Consider the following 13,489-nt stretch of genomic DNA (forward strand, 5'->3'; position numbering starts at 1 on the left):
TCATATGAACTATTCTTTATTCACTTTACAGTTAAATTAGCACAGATATGTACATCACAGAAATGCTCTACAGTGAAGCTAACAATACTAACACAGGAGTGATGCAGTTTTTGTCTCAGAACCAAACGATGAAGACAATGATAACTCTATCAACCAATGACATATATTGCATATTTTTTTGATTTCCCACCCCAAACTTTCCCCCTCATCATTGGCTAAAAAATATAAAGTTGAATAAATACAATTTCTCCAAACATAAAACATCATTCACAAATTAATATTCCCACGTCCATTCAAGGATAAGTTCTGCGTTCATGTCCTTATGGATATAATACACATAATGTCTGTAATTATAGGGAGCTACATGTTGTGTTTTGCAAAGCTGTAATAGCCAGGTGCAATATTTCAGATTTCTTCTCACAACATTTCTCATGCTGTAGGAACTCAACACATATTCATCAAGAGGACTTTGATTAATTTGGCATAAACACTGAAAGTCTCGGTCACAAACTGTCAATATTAAATATATGCCAAATACCACCACCATAGCCGCGCACGGCCAGCCGTGAAACTACAGAGAACACTAACGTTGATGCAATGTCACATTTATATCTGAAATATCTCAAAGAAAACACCTAAGTTCCGTGTAACACTTAGAATGGTTAAATAGATCATATCACTACAAATTCTGATAAAATTCGCTGCAGAGCAACAAAGTCAGTACAATACGCTTGGTGCAGAGAGAGGATAAGATCACTTTTTTGTCTTTAGAGGGGAAACTTTCACTTGAGTTATTTGGACAGACAGGAATTACATGTGGAGGTCACCAGAGTTCCAACAAAGCACACATCAATTCGTTGCTGCTCACAGGTAAACAAACAAAAAACAGGGATTTGATCTTGGTTTTCTGAGAAAAGGTTGACCATACTATCACATCATGCTTGGTTATTTTCTTTATGCTCAGAGTAGGTACAGTATTTTTGTCTCCTCTTGCTTCGTTTAGTCGATGGTGTTATTTCCTCTTATGTGGTGTTTGTCTAGTCTGATAGTTCAGATGTCATCAGTACTTTAGACTTTATAGTGAGTGGCTCGGTCGGCAGACGTCCAGATCCATGTGCCTTCTCACAACACACCGAAGGTCATTTACTCCAGACGCTGCGTAAAATTTTCAGGAAACAGTCCTTTCTGAGCCGAAGTGCCATGCTGTAGCCAGTCGCTCTCTCTGATGCCAGTGAGCCAACCAGCATCCTGAAGAGACAACAAAATGAGCAACAAAATCACATTACGTTTATCATAAGAAAAGTTAAAAGTCAAGACAAATCTTACCTGATCTTCAGGTAGTTCTGTGGGTACTACCAAAACAATGTCTCCTTTTTTCAGCTCCAGTTCGTCTGGGTTTGCTGCTTCAAAATCATGCATCGTTTCAGCCTGCAGGACAGCATAGGAATTAGTTCATCTTGTTGCTAGGCCGAATATTCTGTACACTGTAATGGGCTATTTTTCTCAGAGAAAGCTTTAAGGTTACTGTACTGTATATCCACATTATATTTAAGATATTTACAGGCATGGAAATTTTTAAGTTCAGTGTGCAATGCGTCCGGATTCGGCCTTAAATTGTGTTTGCTTTACAGTATATTCACCTTGAAAAGGTATCCAGGAGGCATTCCAGAGGAGATGTCTTTGGTTGCCTGGCATTCTGTGATCATCCCATTGCCACTGGTTGCTACTGGAGATATGATATCACCATCACGGTCATCATCCCCCTCATTACTAGAGGCAGGCTCAATAACAACAGAAGGGATAGGCATCTTTTCCTGAGGTGGGGCAAAGAAGCAGCATCACTCAACATGCAACTCAAGTAATAAACCTGAAGATATGCAAGTACATTTTTGACAAGCAGCTTGATACATAATACACATACATGTAATACATACTTAATGTAATAAATAAAAACAACTGAATAAAAGAAAAATGGGTAACATTTTACATCACATTAAATAACCCCTTTTCTTGCACAATGGGGCTTTGTTGTAAAACATTGCTGAAAATAACTGACATTTTGATTCAGTGATTAAGTCTCAGTGAGTTTTAAAGTACAGTCCAGAACGGTTAGAAAGAAACCAGGGTCTTGTCAATGGCCTGCATACCAAAGTACAGAATCACAGGTGAATATCTACCTCCTCATTCCCATTGTTTGCAGCACCCTCCTTACTGGTTTCATCTCCTGGTTGGGGCTCAACATTATCAGGAGCATCTCCTGGTTTGGGCTCAATATTATCAGGAACTTCTCCTGGTTGGGTGTCAACCATATCTGGTTCATCTGTTGGTTTGGGCTCAACATTATTTGGTTCATCTCCTGGTTTGGCTTCTAGTGAACTGGCCTCTTCCTCTGGTTTGGCATCTATAGTCTGGAAGAGGTGCTCAGGAGTGAGAGCCAGTGTTTGAACACTCAACACAAGCCACTCATGTGGATGGATCGGTTTACAGAACCACGGAGGGGAGCACTCAGAGTGTCACAATGAAGGATGCAGGGACCAGTTTAACTTCTGAGGTTAAAACTGTCCCTGATGAGGAATGGCAAGTCAGTTCTCAGAAAAAAACAGACTTGAGTTTCACCAAAAGTCAAGTACTTTGGTTAGGGGAAATGTTCAACAGACGGCATGAAGGAACAGGGATCATGATTCATAGTGGATGATCACTGCCTACTGGATGAAGTACAGTAGTGTGGGTGAACATTCCTCAGATCATACTGACTATATGATCTCAATATACATGTGAAGAATTCATCAAAGAACTCAACATAACTCATTCAACAACGAGCCAAGGATAACGGTAAAATGGAATCCATTTTTGATCTTTCAGCAAGTGGACTACATAAATAAATTCCAAATCCCCATACAATTCAAAGCGGCTGAATGCAGATTCAACTAAACATAGATCGATGCATAGATAATATTTATACCCGAACATTTTTGCTCCACTTGCTTAGTCACTTAATGTGCTTCGAAAGAGAGAATGTAAAATTACTGCCCGTTATGGTGATGTAAGAATGCAGTCACCATGGAAACCGAACATGGTGATTGGAGGGGTAATAATAGTCATCAGTGAAGACACTATTTAAAGGTTCAGTAAGCAAGGGAATGATCAGGTTATAACATCATCTCTGTTTAACTGGATTCAATGTGTGCAACCTTATGGATCAAAACTAAAAGACCAGGGAAGAAAAAATGAAATGAAAATCAATTAAAGGTACAATCAGAAATGGCAGAAACAGTGGCAGCAGTAGCCTTCTAATCAGCTCTGGATCTAAAAACAAAGTTTTGCATTTGGAACGATTAGAATATATTATGTCAGAGCTGACAGTGTTTGTTGTTGTGCTGCCAGGTGTTGCAACTGCTCATTATACCCTCAAAAACTTCAAATAAAAGATACACATACAAAAAGATGGGTTATAGGTTCTGATTAATGCCACAGCACATGTTAGAAGTCTCCATCCATCAACACGCACTGTTAAAAAGCATTCTGCATAATGACATATGTGGCTACCATCCTGTCCCAGTGCATCAGTTTGGTAACCACACCAAGTGTCATGTGAAGCCAGATGATGATTTAATATCAGACTGAGACTCTTTATAAAACGCTACAAGGTATTCTGCAGAACTCACTAAAAAATATTAAGACTTTAAATTTTAAGGAAACCCAACTAGATAGTCAAGAAATATCTGACAATATTAGTGTTTGAATAATACATAAATTAAAAAAAAGTATTTTCATATGGCTTCACGATGATACAAAACAATTTGCAAAAAGAAATAAATACATAAATAAATAAATAAAAATACAGTAAATATTTAAATAGCAATGTTGGAATAATAACATGAAATAAAAATATAATAACAGTATTATAAAAGTTAGTTTATTTATTTAGACTTGAATAGTTACCGGAGTCTCTTCAATGGGAGACTCTTTATCCTCAAAAGTAGCCTACACACAAAGAAATGTGGTTGTCAGCATCATTACACATTCATTTATTCAAATTAATAATGACACATACTGCAGTGATTAGTCAATAAATCTGTCTCTGGTCATGCCAGTGTCTGGCTTGCCTTCATAACCGTTACTACCCATCTGTATCAGAGCCTGGATGCTTATGAACATCTCAGTGAATGTGATGCTGGAAGGCCTTTATTACTAATAAAAAGCAGTACTGCAGTAACATTAAATATATAGGGATGCAATTACCAGAGCCGCCTCTGTAGGTGACTCCTTCTGTGTTTCTTGGATGGAAGCAGAATCCTACATGCAAATAAAAAAACATCCATTCTATCTCCAATTTATGTTATATTTCCAAATAACACCACCTGTTTTCTTGTCATATCTTACATCTCATACATTAATATTCATTTGGAGACATTGCAAATGCCAAAAGGCATTACTACTGAGAACAAGGACTTGATAGATACAGTAACCAAGCACATATGCAACGTTGCTGCATATAACTTGAGTTTCTCTTATGTCATTCAATGGACATAAGTTATAGTTACCGGGGCTTCTTCACTGAGTTGCTCCTTTTCTATGTCCTCAACTGGAAGCTAAAGAATGTTTGAGACTTTTTCATCAACAATTTAATCTAAGGGTCAACCAAAACTGTTATTTTAAGATCTACAACATAACTGTGCTTCTGACTCCTACTGTTGCTCATGAAAAATAAAACCAATAGTAAAAACTGACCCCAAAGCATGTGTAAATGAAAAAAAGAAAGTAATAAAAATGATAATATTTGGTATGCCATTTTACACAAATAAACACATTCAAAATTCACCTCCATAAAAATAACTCATTAAAAGAAACATATGTAACTGGCTAATACATAAGAAAAAAAAGAAAAGTCAGAGCTCGCACTGGTAGTGCATGCAATTTTGTGTTATGGAAAAAATCTACATGTCAACAAAATAATAAAACAATTATATGTATGTACAATTCTCTCAATAATGTAAAATAAACATTTGTTAAATCAGTGTTAAAACAAATCAAATATGTTTAAAATAACAGAACTCAAGAGACTTTCTTTTCCAAAACATTTGAGTTTTGAAAATACAAAAGGTAATATGGCCAACATGCAGGCACTGTTTAGAATGATTATTCAGAGGTACATACCTCAGCCTGCTCAGCTGCCTCAGTCTCCGCAGACACCGGAGACTCCACAGTGCTCTTTATAAACAACAGTACACAGATATGATCAATGACTACAGCTCATTTCTGATCTGATGTGAGAGAATAGATATGTACCGTATGTAGCCAAAAATATAACATGATGATCATATCATGACAGCAAGGGCAATAATCTTGTTTTATGCACTGATGATGATGATGATAATGATGACGAATTCTAACAACACGGTTATTAAAAATGATAAAAACAGTATTGACAGATTGATGTAAATTAAGATGACGATCACAACAGCTATAATGAGGATGATGATTTAGTGATGAAAGTGATACCAGTAATGATGGAAAACACTGATGTAAAAACGTTGACAATGGCGTTGATGACGATGGTGATGACAGTTTTACTGATGACGTCTATGATTTAACTCTTTGTCACTCACTGTAGCAGTCTCTGCAGGGGGGCTTGAAGCAGTGATCTCCGCCGGTTGTGTGTCTGTAGGGGGAGTGGTGACAGGACCCTCCCCACCCTCAGCTACTGAGGCTGGGGCTGCTTCACCTTCTCCTTCAGCTACATCACCCTCTGGGGCCTCAACCTCAGACTTTATATTCATTTATAAGAGAACAAACAGAAAGACTGTCCAATGACACCTTCACTGTTGGACTAGTATTAAAACCCTTAGGTTTAAAAACACTTTCAAATATATAGTTTGCAACAAGCAATGACAGATGTATTTATGTACGTAGTACAGTCAGAATTTGAGACAAAATTGTCTTGATAAAAATGAATATGAAAACAGTTTTCTACAAAAGGGGAAGAAATAAAAAGAGGAAAAATGAAAAAATAAAAAATAAAGATATATTCATGGAAATATTCATGGGAATAAATAAAAATGCCAATTGACACCCATTAAGTAAGAAGTACAGACCATTACAGTTACTTCAGTCTACTCACCATCTTATCAAAGTCGGCCACAAATGTTGGGACTGTTGCTTCCTAAAAAATAACAGAGAATTAAAAAGATAGAGTTAAGCAAATCAAATTTACTTGTATAAAATCTGAAAAAGTATAATCAGCTACGTTCGACTGTTTTTTTCTTTGTTTGTTTGTTTGTTTTTATAATTCCTGTGAGAAATGGTTTAATGGATCATTCGGGGAAGAGGAATTAGTAGGGATCATAGTTAGATATAAAACAGCTTTTGGTTTATTAAAGCAGGGCCACAGTTATTTTTATCAATGGGTTCTACATGTTCATTGTAAAATTGTTGTCATCATTTACAAAATTAATTGTATTTGTTACTCATAAAATACATGTCAGGAATATTTTTGAAACTCCCTGGGGGTTGAATTTTGTTGAAAATGATGAGATCCATCATTTCTTATCTTTTTTAAAGATGCTCTTAAATTTGTTTAAATTTTTCATCCTTTTTTTTTTTTTTCAAAACAACCAATTCTAAGCATTGCTACAATGCCATTATGAAAGCACAATCAGTTGGGACAATGTGGCTGTTGTGATTGGCCACATTGTCAGTTATTCATAATGTCATTATGAATTCTCTTTTAATCTATTAAAAAGTTAGATTAATCTTTCTAAGATCCTATTTACCTTAGAAAATCCGTTAAAATCCTTGTTGGACACCTAAACCGAATTAAATAAATAATTAGCATGTAAACCCTCAAAGACATGTATTGTAATTGCACACACTTGGAGGACTGTAAATTCTACTTGAATTTAGCAAAAACAACAAACAATGAAAGCAAGCAAAGGAGAGAGAGGAGAACAGGTCTTGGGACTGTGGGCTGTGAGAGGGGTTCCAGGGTCAGAAGGGTTTTGTAACAGGAAAATAGTACTTCATCTGCAGGAAAAGAGGGGAGTATCTTGCTGTAGTCTAATCTACACTAAACTAAGCAGAGTTGCAGGAAGTCAGGTACCTCTTCCAGCTCTGTATCTATTTCTTGGTATAACTTTCCGTATCTCCGGTTTGCAACTTCGTCTTCTGACAGGTCTGAGTTCTCTGGCTCTTTATGATAGACCTTCTCCTCTGCAATGGTACTTTTAAGATTAGAGGTGTCTTGTTGCCCAGGGAAGGAGGTAAAGGGGTCTTGAGATGGAACAGCCTCACCTGGCCAGCCTGCGGTAAAGTTTCCTTGGCCATCAGAAGAGAAGAAGCCACTGCTATCACTCACCTCCTGCCAGGAGCCCTTACTGGAGTTCTCAGAGTCTGCAGCTGGTGCAGGAAAAGCTGCCCACTGGGCAAACCCATTGGCATATCCAGTTTTGTCCTCAAAGACATCAGAGTCTTTTCCTTGTCCAATAATCTCCTTTGTCCCGGTGGATTCCCAACCCCCTGCCCACCCCTGGTTGTTCTCACTGATAAATGGGTCTCCACCGCTTTCACTGGCAAAAGGATCAGATGTGATCTCATTAGCAAATGGGTCCTGATCACCCCCAGTAGCAAAAGGGTCTGATGTAAATTCAGTGGCAAAGGGGTCCGCTGCCCACTGTCCTTTGTCTCCTAGCTGGGTCTCTGCAAACGGATCAGAATGAAACCCACTTTTTGGACTCTTCGTTGATAACCCTTCGGTATAAAAAAGATCACTGCCTGTAGTAACAAAGGGTTCACTCCCAGAAAAGCCACTGGGATCTTTGTCCGAGGTCGCAAATGGATCATTTACATTCCCAAATGGGTCATCCCCTGATGCTGCAAAGGGATCATCCCCTGTACCAAATGGATCTTTGCCTTCGGTGTCAAATGGGTCTGAACTCAGAGTAGATTCAAGAAAATTTTGAGGCATATTTGCTCCTGCTTTGGTTGGATCTGCAAGTGGCTCATCCAAGCTTTCATTTTCAAGCTCTGAGGCAGATGGTGTTGCTTCAGGCTGATCCCAGTTGGATGCAAATGCATCACCACCGAACCCAGAGTCAGCAGGGGTAATCTGCTCGAGGACACCATCACCTGTGCCACAATCTGCAAAGCACTCTTTGGCCACAGTGCCTTGTTCTGGAGCCACAATGGGATTCTCATTCTCGGCACATTCAAGCTCATCATCTGCACTGACCCACCCACTATTTTGTCCTGGGACATCACCCCATTCTTCAGCAGTCTCGTACTCTGAGCCGGATCCATCTAGATCAACCTGGCTAGACAGACCCCATCTGGAACTATCTCCCCCTATGCCCTCTGTGGTATCCTGAATCTCCTGACCAAACTCATCAGTGAATATGATTCCAGGCATTGGTTGCAAGCCCACTGTCTCCTCTGCATCTCTCTCCTCTGACCTGCAACCTGCCTTTTCTTCTGCCCATTCCACCTGATTTTTAGCCCAGTCTGTCTGACCTTCCTCTACACTCTCTTTCCCCTGTCCTGGATGCTGTTGCTTGGCCTCATCACCCCCCACAGCAAAGGGATCACAGTCTGGGTCTGGCTCAAGATAGTTTTCTGGATTCCAGGCTCTAACCTCATCTGTGGCTGCCTCTTCTGGAGGCTGTGATGTTGCCTCTGTAGGCCAACCTTCGGAAGGTGGCCATCCCTGCTCATCCACTGCAGGTTGACCATTTCCAAATTCCTCTGTACCTGTAGTGGCTGAAGAGCCAAAGTCAGCTGCCCAGTTGGCAGTGAAGCCAGCATCTGCAGCCTGGTCAAGGAAAGAAAGGTAACAAGTGGTTACTATGCAAATAAGTTTCCCTTATGATGGGGGCCACCAAAGATGGAGACAGATTTGTCACAGACAGACACAGATTAAAGAAACTAAGTAGGAATAGCTTTTATGAAAACCATCGTATATAAAAATGTGTAAACCACAATCCAATGTCACACTGGAGAAATGGAGGACAGGACTAATTTGTAAAGTTAATGAATAAATGAACATTTAAGAAGTTATCAGCCAATTGTCCAAAGTCTTGAAAGCTGGAGGTTAAATCTGGCAGTGAACTTTAATTACATTTGCAATTGCTTTTTACTAAGACACTCTTGTCATTCATTACTTACGGGCTGTGCAGGCTCTGCAGCATTTCCCTAGAAATGAACAGAGATATCAGAGGTATTTGCTGTCAAATTAATGCTCGAGAGGAACATCTTTGATCTTGTCATAAAATTACAGTGAATTTACATTTTTATGTCAGTGCAAATTTATTGTCTTAAGAGACTACAAATCTAGACCACATCTTTTGACATCAGGACAGGAGACAGGATTCTGTCACCAAGTTACTATTAGCACCAAGATTTCTCTCCTTTGCATCAGCTCACATAGATCAGGGAGTACAAGCAAAGAAAGCAGACTTACCGCCCAAAGATCCCAAGGAAGTGTCTGTAAGACAAACAAATCAATAATTTAGCCAACATTTCCTTACTGATTGATTAATGTTATATAAACAAAAATGATTGCTAAGACATAAAAGTTTTCATTTGACCTGTCACTCTCAAGTTTTTTTATTTTATAAAATAAGCAAAGTGTTAAGAATGACCTGAGATATGGGTGATTGGGTCTGCCCGATAGGTGTACTGGCATCCGGCTTGAATGGATCAAAATCCAAATCCAGGAGAGATTCTCCAGGTTTTTCGTTTGGCTAAAGTAAGAAAATAAAATGAATGCTGCAGATGTAACTACTAGCAGATATTATTCTTATTCCACATTACCAGGAAAATAAGTGAATGCTCACTCACTTGTGGTGACGTAACACTGATCTCTGGAAACCCTCCATCGAACAGGTCAATTATCTGCTCTTGTTGGAGCTCCTTAGTTGGAGTAACTTTTGGAGGAGGTGGTTTTGGAGGTCCCATTTTGAGCTAATATGAAGAGATATCATGTGTGCCTTTGAACCTCGCAAATCAAAACCTCACAAATACTGGTCAAGGAGATCATTTGTACTCATTTTAGTGCTACACATTATGATTATATACTACAAACTTCCTAACTACTTGAATCATCTTCTCAATGCTGCAGGACTTGGAGGGTTTTCAGACCTACCTGTGAAGGTGATTTGGGTCGAGGTGGGCCAGGGGATGTGGGCCTAAGTGTGTGGTTGGGGCTGACAGCTGGGCTGCTGTCAGGGCTCTCATCATCAGGTGGGGTGGGAGTCCTCGCTAATCGCAGTGGCCCTGAGTCGCTGTCAATCAAAAATGACACACAAATAACATCTTGCCAACTCATCATGGCTTCTTTTGTTCTGAATATATTATTTTCACTATATCAGAGCTCTTAGGGGAGATTTCTAAGAAGGGCAGCTTGCAAGCAACATATCCGTGCTTTGCTATGTGAACTATTTAAGAGATGGTCTCAGTTCATCAAAGTTTTCAATTGTGTCCAAGTACCATAAAATTTATCATTTCTTTCACAATGTGCTCTGCTTATCACCCACTTTTCACTGTGAAGCTATATTTCGATGTAATGATGCACCTACAGTGAGATTCACTAAAACAAGCGAAGGAGAAACATCTACTGCATAATTACTCATCACCTACCAGATCTACAAAACTAAACACTATCATCATCTGCGTCAAGCACAGTGCTGCACTGCACTACAAACCACAGGACATTTACTTACTCAAAGGTGTTCTTTCACAAAGAACAAAGGTGTTCTTCAAATTTCCTTTCTAAACTTAGAACACTTTAGAGGAAGTAAACCTCCCATGTCTTTACATACACTAACAGTCGATGTGATTCCACTTACCGTTTCACTCTGTAACAGGAAAGAACACGAACAGAGCCAAACCATATAAATATTTGATTAAAAGCCAGAATTATGGCGATAATCTCGTTTTCTTATCTTCTTTGAAAGTGGTAAAAATATATACCATTAGTGCCATCAGTGAATAAGTGCATTCTGTGCAGGGAGGTTAATGGAGGTTAAAGACTGTTCCTTACCTGGGTGCTCCCTGGATCGTGAACATTTTGTCCGAGTGCTGCTCAGCGAGCTTATTCATCACTTCATACAGCTTATGACAGAGCTGGATCCAAAACATAGAGAAAGAAGTCATTGGAAAAAAATAATTATGAGAAGAGCTAAAGCAAAATGACTTGCCTTAGGCAACCTTAGTGAAATAAATGTTGTCATTCAGGTACTGTGGTACTACCGAATGTGATACTGCGCCTGCTAAGATTTGTATTATTTTCATTCCTTTTTGTTGGCATAAACTTGTACATGATCTCACAGTCATTAATAAAAACTAATTATGCAAATCATAATACGTTCATAATAATTCATCATCACCTTCATGAACACCAAATGCTCAAATGGCTTTTTCTTAATGTGAAATAAAGGAATACAAATGGTTTTCATTCCTTCAATAAAAGTAAAAATAATGCATGCGTCAATAGAGTGATGCATTGACCTCTATACGGATCACACTGACACAAATAGAGCAGAACTTTGCAGTAGCTCCTCTGCAGAGCAGCGTTGTTTAACCCTTCTGGCAAAAAAACGTCTTTAACAATGCATAGATGCCCACTGACAGCAACATGCTGTGTCTAATAATAAACATAATCTACCAATGCAGAGTGCACAACTAAAACATTATAACCTTCAGTGTGGACCCAAAATGAGAGATGTGGATCTAAAGAGGCACAATTTACTACTGTTTAATGTCTCTAACATTAGAAAAATATTATAATAAATAAGTATAAAATAAATATAATAAATAGAAAACTAGAACATAGTATTTGGAGCAATATTCAAAGAGTATTTAAAGAGTTATCTAATGGATGAATGTAGAGCAGGCAGTGCATTTAAAAAAAGTTGTTCTCCCACACTGTTAAGAGTTAAACAGCCCTAGAAATATCACTCAACAGCTCATCAGTGTCTCTTCTGTAATTTTGAAAACTAACACACACACACACACACACTTTATCCATCTTTCATGAGGAATTGCTGCACAACTAGCAGCTTGAATCAAAAATGAGATTTCATGCGAAGCATTAGAGCTTTTCTTTGACTGACTACATGGATCAGAAACAAAGCTCCTAATCTTACTATGTAAAGCCATGAATTTTGTCATAAACCACTCTTGATAACACAGTAGCCTCTATAAACCCTCATGCCACAGGAACTGTTCCTCGGATGTCAATCACAAGTGTCTAGAAACAAGAATGATTCACAAGGAGGTACATGTGCTTTGTGTTTTTGTTTGAGACATTTAGGAGGAACATCATGTTTAACAGTTTCAAGAGCTTTAGAAATTAATCTAACTCACAAAAGAGATCTCCCTATGGAATCGGGCTTCCAGGCTGGAGACGTTTTTGAAGGTGCTTACATAGAACCCCACCCGACTGCAAAGAGGAAAGGAGAAGAATAATGATTAGGCTCCGGCCTCCAACAAGTGCGCAATATGTTGAAGAAGCATCTGGATGGTGTACAAAAGGAAAAACAGATGGACACTGATGATGACATTTAGAGTTTAAGAATTCCTTGTTTTAAAATATCAACAACATTTTACCACATATATGTGACCCTGGACCACAAAACCAGCCTTAAGTCGCTGGGGTATATTTATAGCCAACAATACATTGTATGTATTTTTAATGCCAAAAATCATTAGGATATTACGTAAAAATCATGTTCCATGAAGATATTTTGTACATTTCCTACCATTAATATATCAAAACTTAATTTTTGATTAGTAATATGCATTGATAAGAACTTTTTCATTTGGAACTCTTTAAAGACAATTTTTTTATTTTTTTGCACCCTCAGATTCCAGATTTTCAAATTGCTGTATCTCAGCCAAATATTGTCCTATCCTAACAAAGCTTATTTATTTAGCTTTCAGATGATGTGTAAATCTCAGTTTCATAAAATTTACCTTTATGACTAGTTTTGTTGTCCAGGGTCACGAGTGAAAAGAGATCCAAAGTCAAATAACCTCTGCATCTCAAACATTAATACATCAAGCAAAATAGTAAAGCTTATTAATCCTTTTGAAACAAAGAATGCAGAATCATATCTGCAAGTTGCTCCTATAAGCTTTAATGCCTCAGTTCACGCCTGCATGTCAGTTAGAACCCTAAAATTCTAAATAATACAAATATAAAGTGATTCAGCCATTGATGTCTGCAACAGTTAGGAATCTATCTCAGTCATTTATGCTTTCTGGTTTGAGCTGAAATGAGCACGGCTGCAGGGTCTGGTGCAGAGAGGAAGCTGATGATTGGATAGATTATGTAACCAGGATGTTGCTCCAGTGAGCAGACAGACCCTTTCAGCTCAAAACAGCATAATGCTTACCGGAGCATATTCACCACAACATACAGCTGACCACAAGATACAGCACATATTGTATTACCATCAAAATACTATAATCTAGAATAATACTTAAAGTAGTAAAT

General features: G+C 38.3%; 1 protein-coding gene across 12 annotated transcripts in view; it reads right to left on the bottom strand.

Annotated features, from left to right (window-relative positions):
* The window catches only part of amph (amphiphysin), a 24,863-nt gene continuing 11,374 nt past the window's right edge, over nt 1-13,489 (bottom strand). For 2 of the 12 annotated variants that reach the window (XM_052617835.1, XM_052617859.1), the window contains exons 8-26: nt 12,358-12,433; nt 11,033-11,115; nt 10,136-10,274; nt 9,832-9,954; nt 9,633-9,734; nt 9,452-9,475; nt 9,157-9,183; nt 7,100-8,803; nt 6,774-6,806; nt 6,122-6,163; nt 5,610-5,768; nt 5,158-5,211; nt 4,545-4,592; nt 4,243-4,296; nt 3,943-3,984; nt 2,178-2,408; nt 1,641-1,814; nt 1,327-1,428; nt 1-1,248 (exon numbers count right to left, since the gene is read on the bottom strand). In XM_052617835.1, coding sequence (XP_052473795.1) covers nt 1,144-1,248; nt 1,327-1,428; nt 1,641-1,814; nt 2,178-2,408; nt 3,943-3,984; nt 4,243-4,296; nt 4,545-4,592; nt 5,158-5,211; nt 5,610-5,768; nt 6,122-6,163; nt 6,774-6,806; nt 7,100-8,803; nt 9,157-9,183; nt 9,452-9,475; nt 9,633-9,734; nt 9,832-9,954; nt 10,136-10,274; nt 11,033-11,115; nt 12,358-12,433 — 3,322 coding nt within the window. In that variant the 3' untranslated portion in view covers nt 1-1,143. The remainder of the gene's footprint in view (nt 1,249-1,326; nt 1,429-1,640; nt 1,815-2,177; nt 2,409-3,942; nt 3,985-4,242; nt 4,297-4,544; nt 4,593-5,157; nt 5,212-5,609; nt 5,769-6,121; nt 6,164-6,773; nt 6,807-7,099; nt 8,804-9,156; nt 9,184-9,451; nt 9,476-9,632; nt 9,735-9,831; nt 9,955-10,135; nt 10,275-11,032; nt 11,116-12,357; nt 12,434-13,489) is intronic. The other 10 variants (XM_052617908.1, XM_052617851.1, XM_052617846.1 and 7 more) reach the window with 10 other exon arrangements.

The sequence above is a fragment of the Carassius gibelio genome, chromosome A2, assembly GCF_023724105.1.
Source record: "Carassius gibelio isolate Cgi1373 ecotype wild population from Czech Republic chromosome A2, carGib1.2-hapl.c, whole genome shotgun sequence".
Taxonomy (NCBI): domain Eukaryota; kingdom Metazoa; phylum Chordata; class Actinopteri; order Cypriniformes; family Cyprinidae; genus Carassius; species Carassius gibelio.